We start from the raw sequence: 14,029 nt of genomic DNA on the forward strand, positions 1-14,029 counted from the left end.
ACTACCTCGCGTAACGCAGTGGCACGCACCGCCCGCGCGATCGAGGCTTGATTGAGATTCCAACAAATTACGTATAATACCTTTTATAATAGCGTTGGGTAATCGACGAATAGCTGGGCTATTTAAGGCTGTGCAGAATAAATAAATAAGATTTTATTATATTAGATAATGATACGACGTCTTCAAAGTCGTGTAGGATGTAACAATCATTTTATTAAAAATAAGCAAAAAGCAACTGGCCTAAATAAAGTTTGTTGCGGTTGTTGCGCAGTGATTTTCTCACAAATAGTTTTGGGACTAAAAGTAGGTTAAAATACATGTAACTACATTTTTATACCTTGACAAGATTTAATTTAGCCTTCGCCTTGTTGCGGATTTTCAGTGATACTAACTTATTTTACTGGCAACTCTTTGACAGCAGACGTTAAAACTGTTAACAGTCATCGAATGTCATCCGTGTCAAAGTAAACAAGAAAAAAGATTGGAATAAAACTATGAAAACGGATTGTATCGCGTATATTGAATTTATAATATTTTTTTTATTTTTATACCCGATATAATCCGTTTTCATAGTTTTATTTCATGAGTAACTATCGCGGTAACCGAAGACAATATTAAGAAAAAAGATTGTCAAAGATAAAAAAATAAATAAAAATAAAAATATTTGTAAAGATAGAAAAGAGAAGAAAGGACGAAGGATTGCATCCCAATCTTCTTGTCCTAAGCCTTATCCCATCATCTGGGGTCGGCTCTCCTTGTCTGCATTTTCCACTGTTCCCGGTTTTGGGCTACGGTGTTGTCTATTCCTATCTCTTTTAGGTCCTTCTGGACCGTCGTTAACCAGGTGGCGGGCCGTCTTCCGGCGCCTCGCGCTGTCGTGGGTATGCTCAGGGCAGCTCGTACCATATGGTCTTCAGGGCGGCGGAGTACATGTCCATACCATCGTAGGCGGCGTTCTTTAACCTTGTCGATTATGGGCGCGATCTTATAACTCCCTCTGATGTGGATATTCCGTACTTTGTCCAGCAGTGTGACACCCGCTGACCAGCGTAACATGCGCATTTCTGTCGTGTATAGCTTAGACAGCTGCTGTTTATTGGATGCCCAACAATATCTTGAAATTAGTCGTTGACATGACCGGCACTGGCATTTTATTTGACTAGGACTGACTATACATGACGTACGCACATTATTGCCACAGTAAGCTGCCTGTAGCGACTCTATCTCAGGGCCAAATACAAGGTGTACCTAACAGAAATAATAGGGATCTGTTTAAGGGTATATTCAGTATCGTGTTCTGTTAGGAAAACGTAGAAGATTTTTTTTTAATGCGAATAAAAATATTTTTTCGGTTAGGTCGTCCCAGTCAGCCAACCCTCCATACTTACAAAGCGCAAACATTTTAGCGTCCAAAAAGTTAATACTTATTTTTTATCTCAGTGATTATGTTTATATGTGATTTATATTTACAGACGAGGTATGAGAATATTCATTCTAAGGCGGCGAAATAACGCATCAAGGGCAATGCCGTAGGAACAAGCGGGGCTCCTCTTGAAAAGGAAAATTTGACAAATCCTCGTTGGTATTGCAGCAGACATTTTTAAAAATTAGCTACAAAGTCAGCTTGTACGCAGCCCAGCCTTTCGTTTCGTCGTTTCGAATTCGGGTTTAAGGACCCAATTCCTTTCTCACTTTAAAAATAGCGTTCGAATTTCAAATTTTGAATCGCGTTCCAAACGTCGCGGCGGGGCGCCCGCGCTCTCTTTTGACATCGCCGTCGCAGCGACAAAAGACGCAGGCCCATCGCTTATGCAGTATCGCCTCAGAAAAACCAGCAGATAAACGTAGTCCAAGGCTCATAGCAACTGTACTTGATAGGAGATCAAAGATATTGGTTTTGCCTAAAGCTAACACTCGCGAAGATAAAAACAACATACCAGAACACGTATTAACACATCCCATGTTTATGATCAGGGGAGGAATAATGTCCCGGCAATGATTATTTATTACTACTTTTGTTGTGCCGCGAAAGTTGAATTAGCATTTTGATGCTTGACCTTAGATGCAAACTAGGTTTGATATCAAATAATTGGCATGCAAATGGGATGCAAATCTGAGACGTTGTCTTTGTTTCAAGTTGAATACGTTGAAGGGAAAGTATTGGTGATGTTAATGTACTTGTGCTGTTCGGGTCAGGCCAGTCAGGGTCAGTCAGGTGACTTAATCAAATTGTTACGCCTGACAATTGTCACTGTGTCTTTATCCAGAAAGTATGCATTAGCATTAGGTACAACAATATTTACCTGGTATTACTTAGAGGTCAATTAATTCATCCTACATAGAAACTTATGTGTACAAAAGAGCATTCCGGCAGAGCATAATGTCGCTAACCTAAGACTACCTGTAAGTATATTTCAATATTTAATTGTGTCTTAAAAAACGAACAGTAAGCGACACCCTGGTTAATTTCTTCAAAAATATTTTCGTAATGTGTTTTTGGAGGATTCAGTACATCTACAGTTTTATTTTAGAATACCCACTTTTAAATAAAGTGGAAAAAATACTATCTTGGGTCAGGCTTGAACTCACGACCACCGGATCACTAGCCCAGTCATGCCCAGTGCTTGCCATCTGCACAACAATAAGTAAGCTTACAATAAATTTTATTTATTTTAAGCATAATAGCATCGTTCGCAGACGTTTCTGCTTGATACAACATTAATTTAGTTTTATTTAGTAGTATTAGTTTCAAATGGTTTCTTAGAGGACGTTACCTAATCATGGTCAGAAAATATCCGGCCCTTGTGAAAATTAAAGTAACGAAAAGGAACCATGTTTTAATGCTTAAAACGACTGCCTTTTCCAATAATTCTAAATCTTTGAACTTAAGTATTTACCGACCGGACAGGTAACCAATGTAGCCATTCAAACTTCAAAAGTCAATAAGCGATACCTTATTTGTACATAACAAACGCCCTTTTAAACGCGACTAATTTGTCATCTAGAGAGTGCAAGAACGCCACAGGAAACATTTGTTTGTGCTAGATAAAAGACAAAGCTTGGTCGAGTTTCGACTGAGCTTATCTCTTGGTAATCTTGACGTGATAGATAAACGAATTCCTTTCTTGGGATGTGTTAAATATCAACAAATAGAGCGCTAAAGTTTGAGCGCCATTGCCTTTTTAGGGATGAGTGGAATGACAAACATTGGACATACTTTTGAGCATTTAGTTCTTTTCTTAGTTACCTACTTAGTTCATTCAGTTATCTTCATATTCAGTTGTGGTGGTGTGTGCGCATATATTTATACTGTTTCTAAAATATAATAGATGAAATATACCTAAGTATTTTTTTGTAAATATCTAGCAGATGGTAATACATATGCGGAGTTTTTCTTAAATTATATTTTAAAAGGCACGAAGAATGTTCAATGTTTGTCCTAACTACAAACTATTTTAAATGTTGTTTGTATGATTCTACCTACTTAATGAAAATGAAAAATTGTTTTCTTTCAGATTCAGATTCAGATTCAGATTTTTTTTATTTATAAACATACATTAAATACAGTTTTACAGTTTCCTTATTAAGAATCTACAAATTGCCATTAGCGGTTGGGACTTCCTTTTAGGTGAATGAACTTGTATCCGGATGCCCCGCTCCTCTATAACTAACAGTCTTGCTATTTTAGTGATCGTAATACATAAGCGTAGTAACATGATATTCAGTTTCTTTGACTAAAAAATACTAGTTACCTCATTAAAACAATGGGTGGGCCTTTAGGCTCCTAAATCATTTTTAGGGTTCCGTACCCAAAGGGTAAAAACGGGACCCTATTACTAAGACTTCGCTGTCCGTCTGTCCGTCTGTCTGTCACCAGGCTGTATCCCATGAACCGTGATAGCTAGACAGTTGAAATTTTCACAGATGATGTATATCTGTTGCCGCTACAACAACAAATACTAAAAAGTACGGAACCCTCGGTGGGCGAGTCCGACTCACACTTGTCCGGTTTTTTTTAAATAACCTGCAAACCTTCCAAGTAGTTGAACCAAATAACGCAACCGTCAGATGTTTATCGATAGCTTATCATATTTGCGCGCAGGTCATTCATGAGCTCCTTTGTGGCAGACAAGACTGCCGACAAAAGAGCCGATAAGTGATAACATTATGCATATGATCTTTTGTAGACACAATAGTTTTAGGAGTCAGCTCACGGCTTGAGGATAGATAACCTTGTTCATTATGCAATAGGTAGCTAAGTACATGTCTGTTTTCTTCTTATTCGGTTAATTTTTCAGAACAGTCAGTGTTTAAGGGTCACAATAGGTATTATGAGGTACCGATACCGTATTATGCAATTTTCCAGAAACGGAATACAAGTTTTTGTTATGAATAAGTCGAAAAATACAATGTTATACCTACCTTACCGCCGAAGACGAAAATAATATTGCACCTTATTAACTAACCACTGTGAGACTTACTTAACAGGATACACTCCCTAATTATTCACAACGACGGGACTTAATCGCGTAAAACTAAGTTTTAAATTTACCTCCGACGTTTCGAGGACGGCGTTAACGCAATAATGAGTAAAAATCGTGAAAGATTAAATCAGGATACACCCTTGTATTTTGATATGCTTAGCGTAAACCTCTTTAAAGCAGAAATCTTCATCACCAGCATCGGAGACAACTGCCTGCCTGCCTGCCTGTCATAGGGTTTAAACAAAATTCTGTCGCTCGTCTTTGCCTCTAAAATAGTTCGTCTGGAATAGAATAGAATAGAAAAGAAATATTTATTTGCCAGAATACGTTACAATTAAGTCTTAATACAGTTAGTCTGGGGGCCTAGCCAAGATGACAATCGTTGATAGAAAACGCAAATCGAAACTTAAATAATGCAAGTAGTCTTTTCGCCCGAAACATTTTTCTTTTTGTTTGGTGTTTGTCGATGTAAGTACGATTGTCATCTTTGGCTAGGCCCCCCGGTCAACTGGAGAACAACCCGCACTACGAGTGCTAAGACAAGATTTTTACTGCAGAAAATTTAGTTCCTCATTCGATCATGAATTTGAATCTTAAAAAGAATCAACTTATTGTGGTTCAGTATATTCCGGTCACCGACTCCACTCTACGGAACTATTCTTTGTTCCAAGCGTTGTTGTCATAATCCTAAAATGCGTAAACAGTTTTTTACTATAGTGGTTAGCACATTCATTCACAATTCACTCATTGATCTGTTTGTAGAGGTCAGTTCGCGCCGGCGCTGTTTGTCTAAGGCGTTTAAAACCAACACAACACTTTGAAAGCGGAGCGCCACAGGTGAAGTACCTGACGTTTTTTTGGCGACTTGGGAGTTAGTTGACGAAACTCATTTCCTTAGGAAAGGAAACGAATTATCTAATAGCTTATTAAGCTCTTCGAAGTTAAGTCGCATGAGCAACGAGGGCGTTGCTGAGTCTCGCACTCGAGCCAGGTCTTTCGTAGAAAGCATCACTCATCTGGATGCCATCAAAATCTGGATTTTCCTGTGATTGTCTTCATCTAGGTACTTTAACACAATCAAAATGACTATAACTTCACGCGTCGAATGACGATCTCTTTGACAGTTTCTCCTCCTCCTCTCTCCTCAGTCGCTTTTGGATACCTAAGATTAATTTAAAAAATAATTGAATAAATATGTTTGTACCATAATATGTTGTGTGTGTAGGTACTTCCAAAAAATATCTACAAACATTTTACGTGACAGTTGCTCTATACAAACATGAATTGTCATAGGGATCATCATTGGACTCACGAGGATAACACACCTATTCCACATTTTAATGAAGGCTCTTGACATTGCGTATGCCGGAAATACATTATTGATATTGATGATACTGTCATGTCTATTTGGACATGCGTGTGCGCTTGAATCAAGCTACCGTGCGCCAATCAGGGAAGGGGCGGGGCGCGTAACTCGGAGGAGCGAGGGTCGTATTTAATAAACCGGTTAGTGAAATACCTAGTGGTGAAAGGATTTCACATTTTTTTAATAACTGGTTGAGTCCATACTATCTAACCCAGAAAATATAAGGTTGATTAAAGGTAGGTGATGTTTTGAATTTATAGGTGACATAGGTACTTGAAATTATAAGTAAGGAGAAATTAGGTATGAGTCACAATCGTAGTAACATAAAAACCAGATAATATTGCCGCTCCATGCTTACGTATTTGAGTAAGCCACCAACATGCAAAATGTATTCGAATTTTTCACTTCTCATCTATAGCTAGTAGGTAGCTAATAACAAGCTAATTCAAGCTAAGACAAAGTGTGGCTATACATCATTAATGTCATATTTTTATGAAAATATGACGTTTGTAATGCCACTTTCTCAATTTTGTTCTCTTGAAATCGTTACAAAACAAAGCTAGCTTAGCGGTCTGTTTTATGCAGTAATACGGTTCTTTTTAGGATTTCGTATCTTATGAACCGTGATAGCTAGGCAGTTGAAATTTTCACAGACGATGTACTTCTGTTGCCGCTAAAAGAACAAATACTAATAAAATAAATATTTAAGTAACAGAATAAAATAAATATTTAAGTGGGGTTTTTGCCGCTTTTTGCGTAATGGTACGGAACCCTTCGTGAGCAAATCCGACTCTCACATGTTTATCAAAACTAATATCCGATTTAAATTACACGGTGCCCAAATCTAACACTGCCATTAATTTAACGGCTTTGTTTTTTCTACCGCGTTACGCAATATTAGCCTCTAACGGCTTACGTAGAGTCGTGGGCCGAGTCGCGACCTACGAGATCGCTCCAGGAGGTAGAAAATCGCCCACGCTGGACCCACAAAAATAACCATCGGTGTGGAACCGTGTGATTCTGTAAAACATAGGTACATAGTTAATCGCCACTATTGCTAGTGCGGCCTCTAAACAAGCTTAAACGTCAGCTTCACAAAATATTAGTTAAGTGATTAGTGCGTAATTAAATTTAGTTTTGTAATACATCTTAATTTGCATGCAGTGTTTACCTCAATTTTATTGTACACTAAGCTCTTAGTTATTAAGGATTTAATAAATTGCGTCAGTGTAACAGTTACTGGTCAACCAATAAAACAAAATAAAATAAAAATAAAATGTTACATTCGTATTGTTTACAATTCACTTGAAATATTTTGTTCACACCTTGCTTGACCAACCAGGAGAATTAATCGTTGATAGGTACCTAGGTATATGTAGAGTTTGTAGACTACGTATAAAACTAGAGCACCTATTGTAGGTGTAGGGTTCTCTAGAAGGAATTCTAACAACATTTAGTGCAACGTTCAACGTTATACAACGTTCAGTGCAAAACAGTCCAAACTATAACTTTACATATTTTAAACAAACGGTTTGAAGCTCCTCGTTATCGAGCGAAACATGTCGAGCAATTGGACTTAAAATACGTGAGTGACCCGTTTTACTATTTTTATCTGTTTGGCTTATACATAAAGTTTTAGTATTTATTCCCAAAGGTCTTTATAACCTCAATTTGCACCAAAAAGCCGCGGCTAAATTAAAACAATAGAAAAATGTTATTCTTGAACAAATCAGAATTCGTTTCACGCAGTTTTAACGAACACTTTACAAAAAAAAAAAACAATACGATCAGCTCCCAACATTCGCCCGGAGCATATATGTGGCTCTCCTCCCTTTGATTGGCCGCCGCGTAAACCAGTAGCGACTCCCGCACTTACATACGTAGGCGTAGCGGCATTCGGTAGCGGTATATAACGGAGGTCCGCCCTCTGAGGAACTAATTTGAAGAGAGAAAGGGGCACGTCGTATACATTTTTATTGATGACTAGTAGACAATTGGCTTAAAGTTAAAGTAGTTATATTAGTCTAGTTGTATTTGAAGTGGTTTATGTGTGTTAAAAGTACGCCTTGAGGAAAAAAATTGTGAAAAAATGAGGAAAATGTAACTTACGATACCTGTTTTTAGAAAAATGGGTTCAATTTGATGAAATATTTAATAAATTCCTTGTTACAATGGTATTTAGTAGGTAAAAGTCTAAAATATTAATTTTATCTACTTAGTACCATTGTAACAAGAATTTTATTAAATATTAAATTTTTTTTAGCATTAACAGTAACATATTAGTAAACCCCTTTGTCTAAAATCGTTCACGCTGATTTACCGACCTGTTCCCAAAGCTCTACCTTTATTTACTCACAACGCAAAAATAACGATATAATTCTCACCCTGACTTTAAATCCGGAACTTTATCAAGCCCGAAGGGCCGAGATCGACGCGCAGCGCCGGGGGCGATTCGAGCGAGGGCCTAATATATCAGGCTGGTGGGAATGAGAGAGGCGTGGAGACGGGTTACGACTAAAATTATCTATTCTAAAAATAAATAAAGGAAAACCCCGAACTTTTTATTGGGTAATTCATTTATTGATGGGTTTTATTGAATCTTAACACGTTGAAATAGACATATAAGGTAGTGATTTCGTGTAATTATTATACATAGACATGCATTGGATAGGACCAAATGGCGGGAAAGAGGGGAGGCCTTTGCCCAGCAGTGGGATAATCTAATAGGCTAGTAAAAAAATATATAGCTACACATTGTAGGTTCCACAAAAAAACGCATTGTGATGATGAAAGCTATTGAAGCATAGGTAGTTAAAAAGTATACACATTTATAGTTTCATAATAAATATGTATGTAGGTAAAAGTTACTTATATAATGATAATGTTAAATCATCATTAAATATCATAATATAGTTTCTTAAATAAAACCTCTATTTAATTGAAAGCAATACATGACCTTATGACGAAATAATTTAGCAACAACAAAGCAACTTGGAAATGATACTACTGATACAGTACAGTATAGTCTTTGTAGTATCTTTGTAAAATATTTATATTAAACAATGGCGTCTCCACTTCCTCTCCTGCGCCAGCGCATCGCATACCGTTCCTGTGGGAACGCACGAGACATAAACTGTTTCGTTATTTCTGCTCACTCATTTGTATATTATAATTTGGCTCCGGTTTAGCGAGCGAACTTGAATTTAAATTGTTATTATTACCGTCATTATGTACTGCGCCTATGTAATTCTTGAAAGCGATTCCGATTAAATCACGTAGCCACTAAGTTATAGATGATTTTGTAAAATCACCTTTATAGCTACGTCGGGGCTCAAGCTATTTTCAAGGGAGTTGGTGACCCTTCAATTAAAATTAAATTAAAAATTAAATTAAATTATATTTCTTTATTGTCGGATAACAAATGATCCATTTTTTTCAATGGTGGAACGAATTAAGATATGAAAAGTTAAAGTTATCATATATCAATGTTGCCAGATAATAAAAAAAGTAGAATTAGCGCTTTAAATAAAAAAATAAAAAGTGTGTGAGTGTAATCTTTACGCGTGATTGAAGTACAACTTCTTTGATGTTTACGATACATATGATTATCATATAAGTACAACTTCTTTAATGTTTACGATACATATCGATACATATAACTTCAACTTAAAATAAATATCATATTATAATTTAATTACATTTATTATTCATATACTATGCAAAACATGATATAATGTTATATTCATATTATTCATTAAAAATAGGTATTTGAATGTCATCATATTTTTTTATGTAGATATGAAATTATAGGTTTATGGTAACTGAAATGTGAAACATAAATTTTACTCTCTAAATTTGCTAATTTTATTGAAAAAACAGCATCTATCGTTGTACCGAAACACGTTGTTGATTGAATTGGAGAAGTATTCATTTATAGTATTTTGGTATTTACTTTTATGCGATTACTGACGAATTCTATAAAAACTAAAATAAAATACCCCATTTGTACTTGCGTTTTTATGTGTGTGTCAAACAGATTATATTAAAAATTTTTTATTAATACTGTACTAAATTAACTTTTATCATTTTTGCTGCTCTATCTAGTACTGAAAATGTTTTTTGTCAATATGGCATTTGTCATTTTTCTTGATACGCTTTGACTCCGCTTTGATATTCGGGAATAGGGAATATTACACGAAACTGCGCAGGTGGCGCCACTACCACAATCTGAGGGTCTATTGCGAATCAAGAAAATCGAAATTTCGTTTTCTAACATCTCTGTCACTCTTGCGTATTCGAGCGATAAAGAGGCAGATAGCGAAATTTCGGATTCGCGTTTCCCGGTAGGTCGTCTGTAAACAAACCGCCTAGATGCATAAATGTCACATTTTATTATCTCTGAAAACTTGTCAATATCCTGTTAAAGGTACAGTATGTATAAGTTAATCTATGGTTTACTAAAAAGGCTAGTGTTGCACTCTGGTGGCAGAACATTGCAGTAATATCCCCTATTGTTTTTATTCAATTCAGTTCAATCAATTTAATTCTGACATAAATATCCATTTATGTCAGAAGAATTTACAAGACTTTTATTACCCTAATCAACCATGAAAGGAATAAAAATTACCCTAAAATATTAGCCTTGTGCCAGTTAGTTTGTCACTTTCCGCTAGATGGCGTAGTGCCGTCAACGCTGACTGTCTATCTCAGTATATATAAGTTACTCTATGATATATGACATTTACTATTTTTTAAATAGCGGAAACTATATAGACTATATTTTTTATACATACAACAAACGTGATTTTTTTTGCCGTTTTTTGCGTAATGGTACGGAACCCTTCGTGTGCGAGTCCGACTCGCACTAGACCGTTTTTTTATAAATGCTGTTGTGGGGTATTACCGATATGAAATGTAAAGTGTTGCACACGTATTATTTTTTAAGTTTCCCATATTTATTATAGTACATATTTATTTGGTTTTAATTATTTAATTGGGAGACTTATATATATTGCGGGAATTATTTCTTTATTTCTACAATTTTATTTATACAATTAAATTGTAGTAACATCATGATTCAGCTCTTATTTCACATTCTATCAACACATTCCGACCTCATATTTTCGGGACGTCGATGTTGTGTCTCTTTCATTTCTGTATAGGTTAACGGTTGGAACTGTTGGAAGATAAGCAAAGACACCCCATTGTTTCATAGAATGACACACATATCTTGTTGAAAACATACCTAACCTATGTATTGTGTTGTGTGTCGAAAGGTGTCAACCTGGGATGGTGAAGAAAATTACTCACTTACTTAGTTTATGTGTCTCGCGTTATCTGAAAATTGTGTAGTTTTCAAAGATTAGTTGATCGACGCATTGAAGGTCTTATTAAATTACATACCATTTAACAATCATTTACCAATGCGAATATACTTATTAGCAAGTTAACTTTAGGTATATTTTTAAACGCTGTCTAAATAGTAGGTGAATATTACATAGGTAATATCTTACACGGATTTTAAAACAAAAGATGTCACTCTTGTGGGTGATAAATTGATGATACTGATAATTAACAGCCGGTGTTGATGATATAATGATAATGTGTTCTATTTTTTTTATATGGATAACGATTCAACCAGAAAATTAGGTTTGATTGCCCTTAATTTAACTCGGGTATGTGTTCAGGAGCGCCGTTTATGACCCAGTAATGAACTATGCAGATCAGGAGATGATTACAGCTTTAATAAAAATAAAATTGCCTCATTTTTTATATTATAAACAAAATATATTTTACACAATAAATTAACGTGATTAATTAACCGTTTATAAATACAAATACAATTAAATCATTCGTTATAGCTAATATTAACAAAGGATACATTCTTGAACGCCGACAAATTCCTAGAAAGCCGAAAGCCGAATGGACACACGCTGACTAGGCTATTTCTCACTACAAAAGGCTCAATGCGCATTAATAGACCGTATTTGATGCAACTATAAAGGCAGTACAATAACTTGATAAATACCGCAGTTTGACTACGAGTATTCACGTCAACTGCTATTGTGTGGAATAGGACCTTAGAGATTTCATTTTCAGTTTTACATGTGTTGTTAATTAAAGAATGATACAAGAACACTTCGGAAGTGATACATTTTGTGCGTTTTTGTTCTGTTCGTAAATATTTAAGGACTTAATGATATTCTTATTTAAATTATGTTGATGTTCTAGTGTAATAAGATATGTAACTAGGTAAGATTAGGTAAAAGTATGTACCGCCTATTTTTTTGGGTTCTGTACAGCTGATTAATTGTCTTGACAGATTTTAATTTAGTAGTTATCCTTAGATTGACGATTTGTCCAGGCTTTTTTTAAATTAAGTAAAACTGTCGTTGCTCAATAAATAACGTCTACATAATCATGTTATATTTAGAAAAGTAACATGAAGCAACATCAGTAACATATACTCCGTGTAAGTATATGAGAAATCAAAATACATAATTAACATATAGATGACAAAACTATATTAAATGATAACTATGATATCTCTCTTAATTATGTATTATATAATTTCTCATATGCTCCAATGCTGTTTCATTGCATTTATTTTTATTATACCTATTCAAATTTTGATTAGGTAAGTACTAGTTTATAAATTACAGCTAGTTTTGGAATTTTAGATGGCCATCCCGTATAGGTCTTAAAGTAAAATATTTTACTGTTCTGCGGTGTTTAGAATTTTAGATCGATCTTAAAGCAATTTTGTTAGGGCCACATCACTCTTTCCTTTCACAATCTAACTGAAGGAGCAAGCAGCTCCAACAGCCATAAATTATTCCGAAATGTGCACAACAGTTGTTATTTGTTAACCAGGCTTCACGAAGCAGTTAACAATCGATTTAGGGCAACAAGGTTCCAACCAGGTGGTCCACACACTAATTTAATTACCTTGTCAAACAAAGAATCGGAACCATCATTGCGCATCGGGGTTGTAAATCAAAATTTACGATCGGTAAATAAAATTAAGGAACACAGTCCACGAAAAGCAGGTCAAAAGCTTTACTTGTGGTTACTATACCTATATAAGTAGAATTACACAATTCATTTTATTGAATTACCGTGTTTATTATTCGATCTACAAACTATTTTTAGTCACTTAACGTGTTTCCCAACATAACGCCATCGGGATAAATTTTTAGTTACGCTGCTCTACGATTATTTAGTAGTTATAGTTAGTACTACTAAATACACCCTTTGTCACTACAAATCCCAGTCCTGCGAATACAGTTGATGACAAGGGAGTAAGGTGAATGGTTGTCATGACACTTGCTTAGAAGTTTTATATCCTGTGCTTATCTCAAACACTGCACCACGCGCTAACATTGGTCAGCAAACTTTACGCATTACAATATTTATGACTCAAAAGTCTTGGCTAAAATATGACGAAGATACTTTAGTTATTCATACGTCCTGAATAGAGGAAAATTAACATTGAAATAACGATCGTTTCTGCTTTTTATTCCTTGTGATAAATTTTAATTGCGACCCTTTAAACCGAAGAACAACTAGTAACTTTTATAGCTCTTCCATTTAATTTTGATCCCAGGTTCAATAGTTCAATAGTTCTCGCCCGGCCATTAAAAGCAAAGACTCAATACTATTAATAGATTACTCGTTTTTACATGTATGGTAGTGAAATCTTTTGTTTGCGAACATACCATTGCGTTGTTAATTAGTGTGCTGCAGACAATGTTGATTGCTGAAGGAGCAATAGATACTGAGTTTATTACATTTATCGGGACGCTGACTAAGTTGCAACAAACGAAGGTTTTGTAGTACTTGCCAGTGCATTGTGCATGTTGTGGAATTTTGCATTATTAACTTTGAAGTGGCACTTTTTGTGCGTAATTATGACTTGAGTAAACGGATGTGTGATATTCGATACAATGTTATCAATAAGTTGTCGAACAATTAAGTTTATTGTGTAGCGAAGACTAGTAAAATGTGAGGTCTATGTGATATAACAAAAACACGTTTGTTATCATATGCTGTAGAATAGTGTGAAATGAATTATCTCATTATTAATTACTAGCAGATTTTACGATTCATCAACCATAAATTTAGTAATGTATTATTAAAATATAAACGCATAAATAAAGTGTTTTCACTTTTAAAGGCA

At 35.3% G+C, this 14,029-nt stretch overlaps 2 protein-coding genes across 4 annotated transcripts in view; one reads left to right on the forward strand and one right to left on the reverse strand.

Moving 5' to 3' along the window:
- Positions 1–14,029, forward strand: part of LOC134746618 (protein drumstick) — a 39,380-nt gene that overhangs the window by 4,318 nt on the left and 21,033 nt on the right. The window lies entirely within an intron of this gene.
- LOC134746917 (uncharacterized) lies at positions 736–1,062 on the reverse strand. The gene has a single exon (XM_063681489.1). The coding sequence runs from the start codon at positions 1,060–1,062 to the stop codon at positions 736–738; it is 327 nt and encodes a 108-aa protein (XP_063537559.1).

The sequence above is a fragment of the Cydia strobilella genome, chromosome 13 (assembly GCF_947568885.1).
Source record: "Cydia strobilella chromosome 13, ilCydStro3.1, whole genome shotgun sequence".
NCBI lineage: Eukaryota > Metazoa > Arthropoda > Insecta > Lepidoptera > Tortricidae > Cydia > Cydia strobilella.

What these genes read in the sequence shown, in the direction of transcription:
- LOC134746917 (XM_063681489.1), bottom strand. Translation starts at nt 1,062, where the DNA reads ATGCGCATGTTACGCTGGTCAGCGGGTGTCACACTGCTGGACAAAGTA.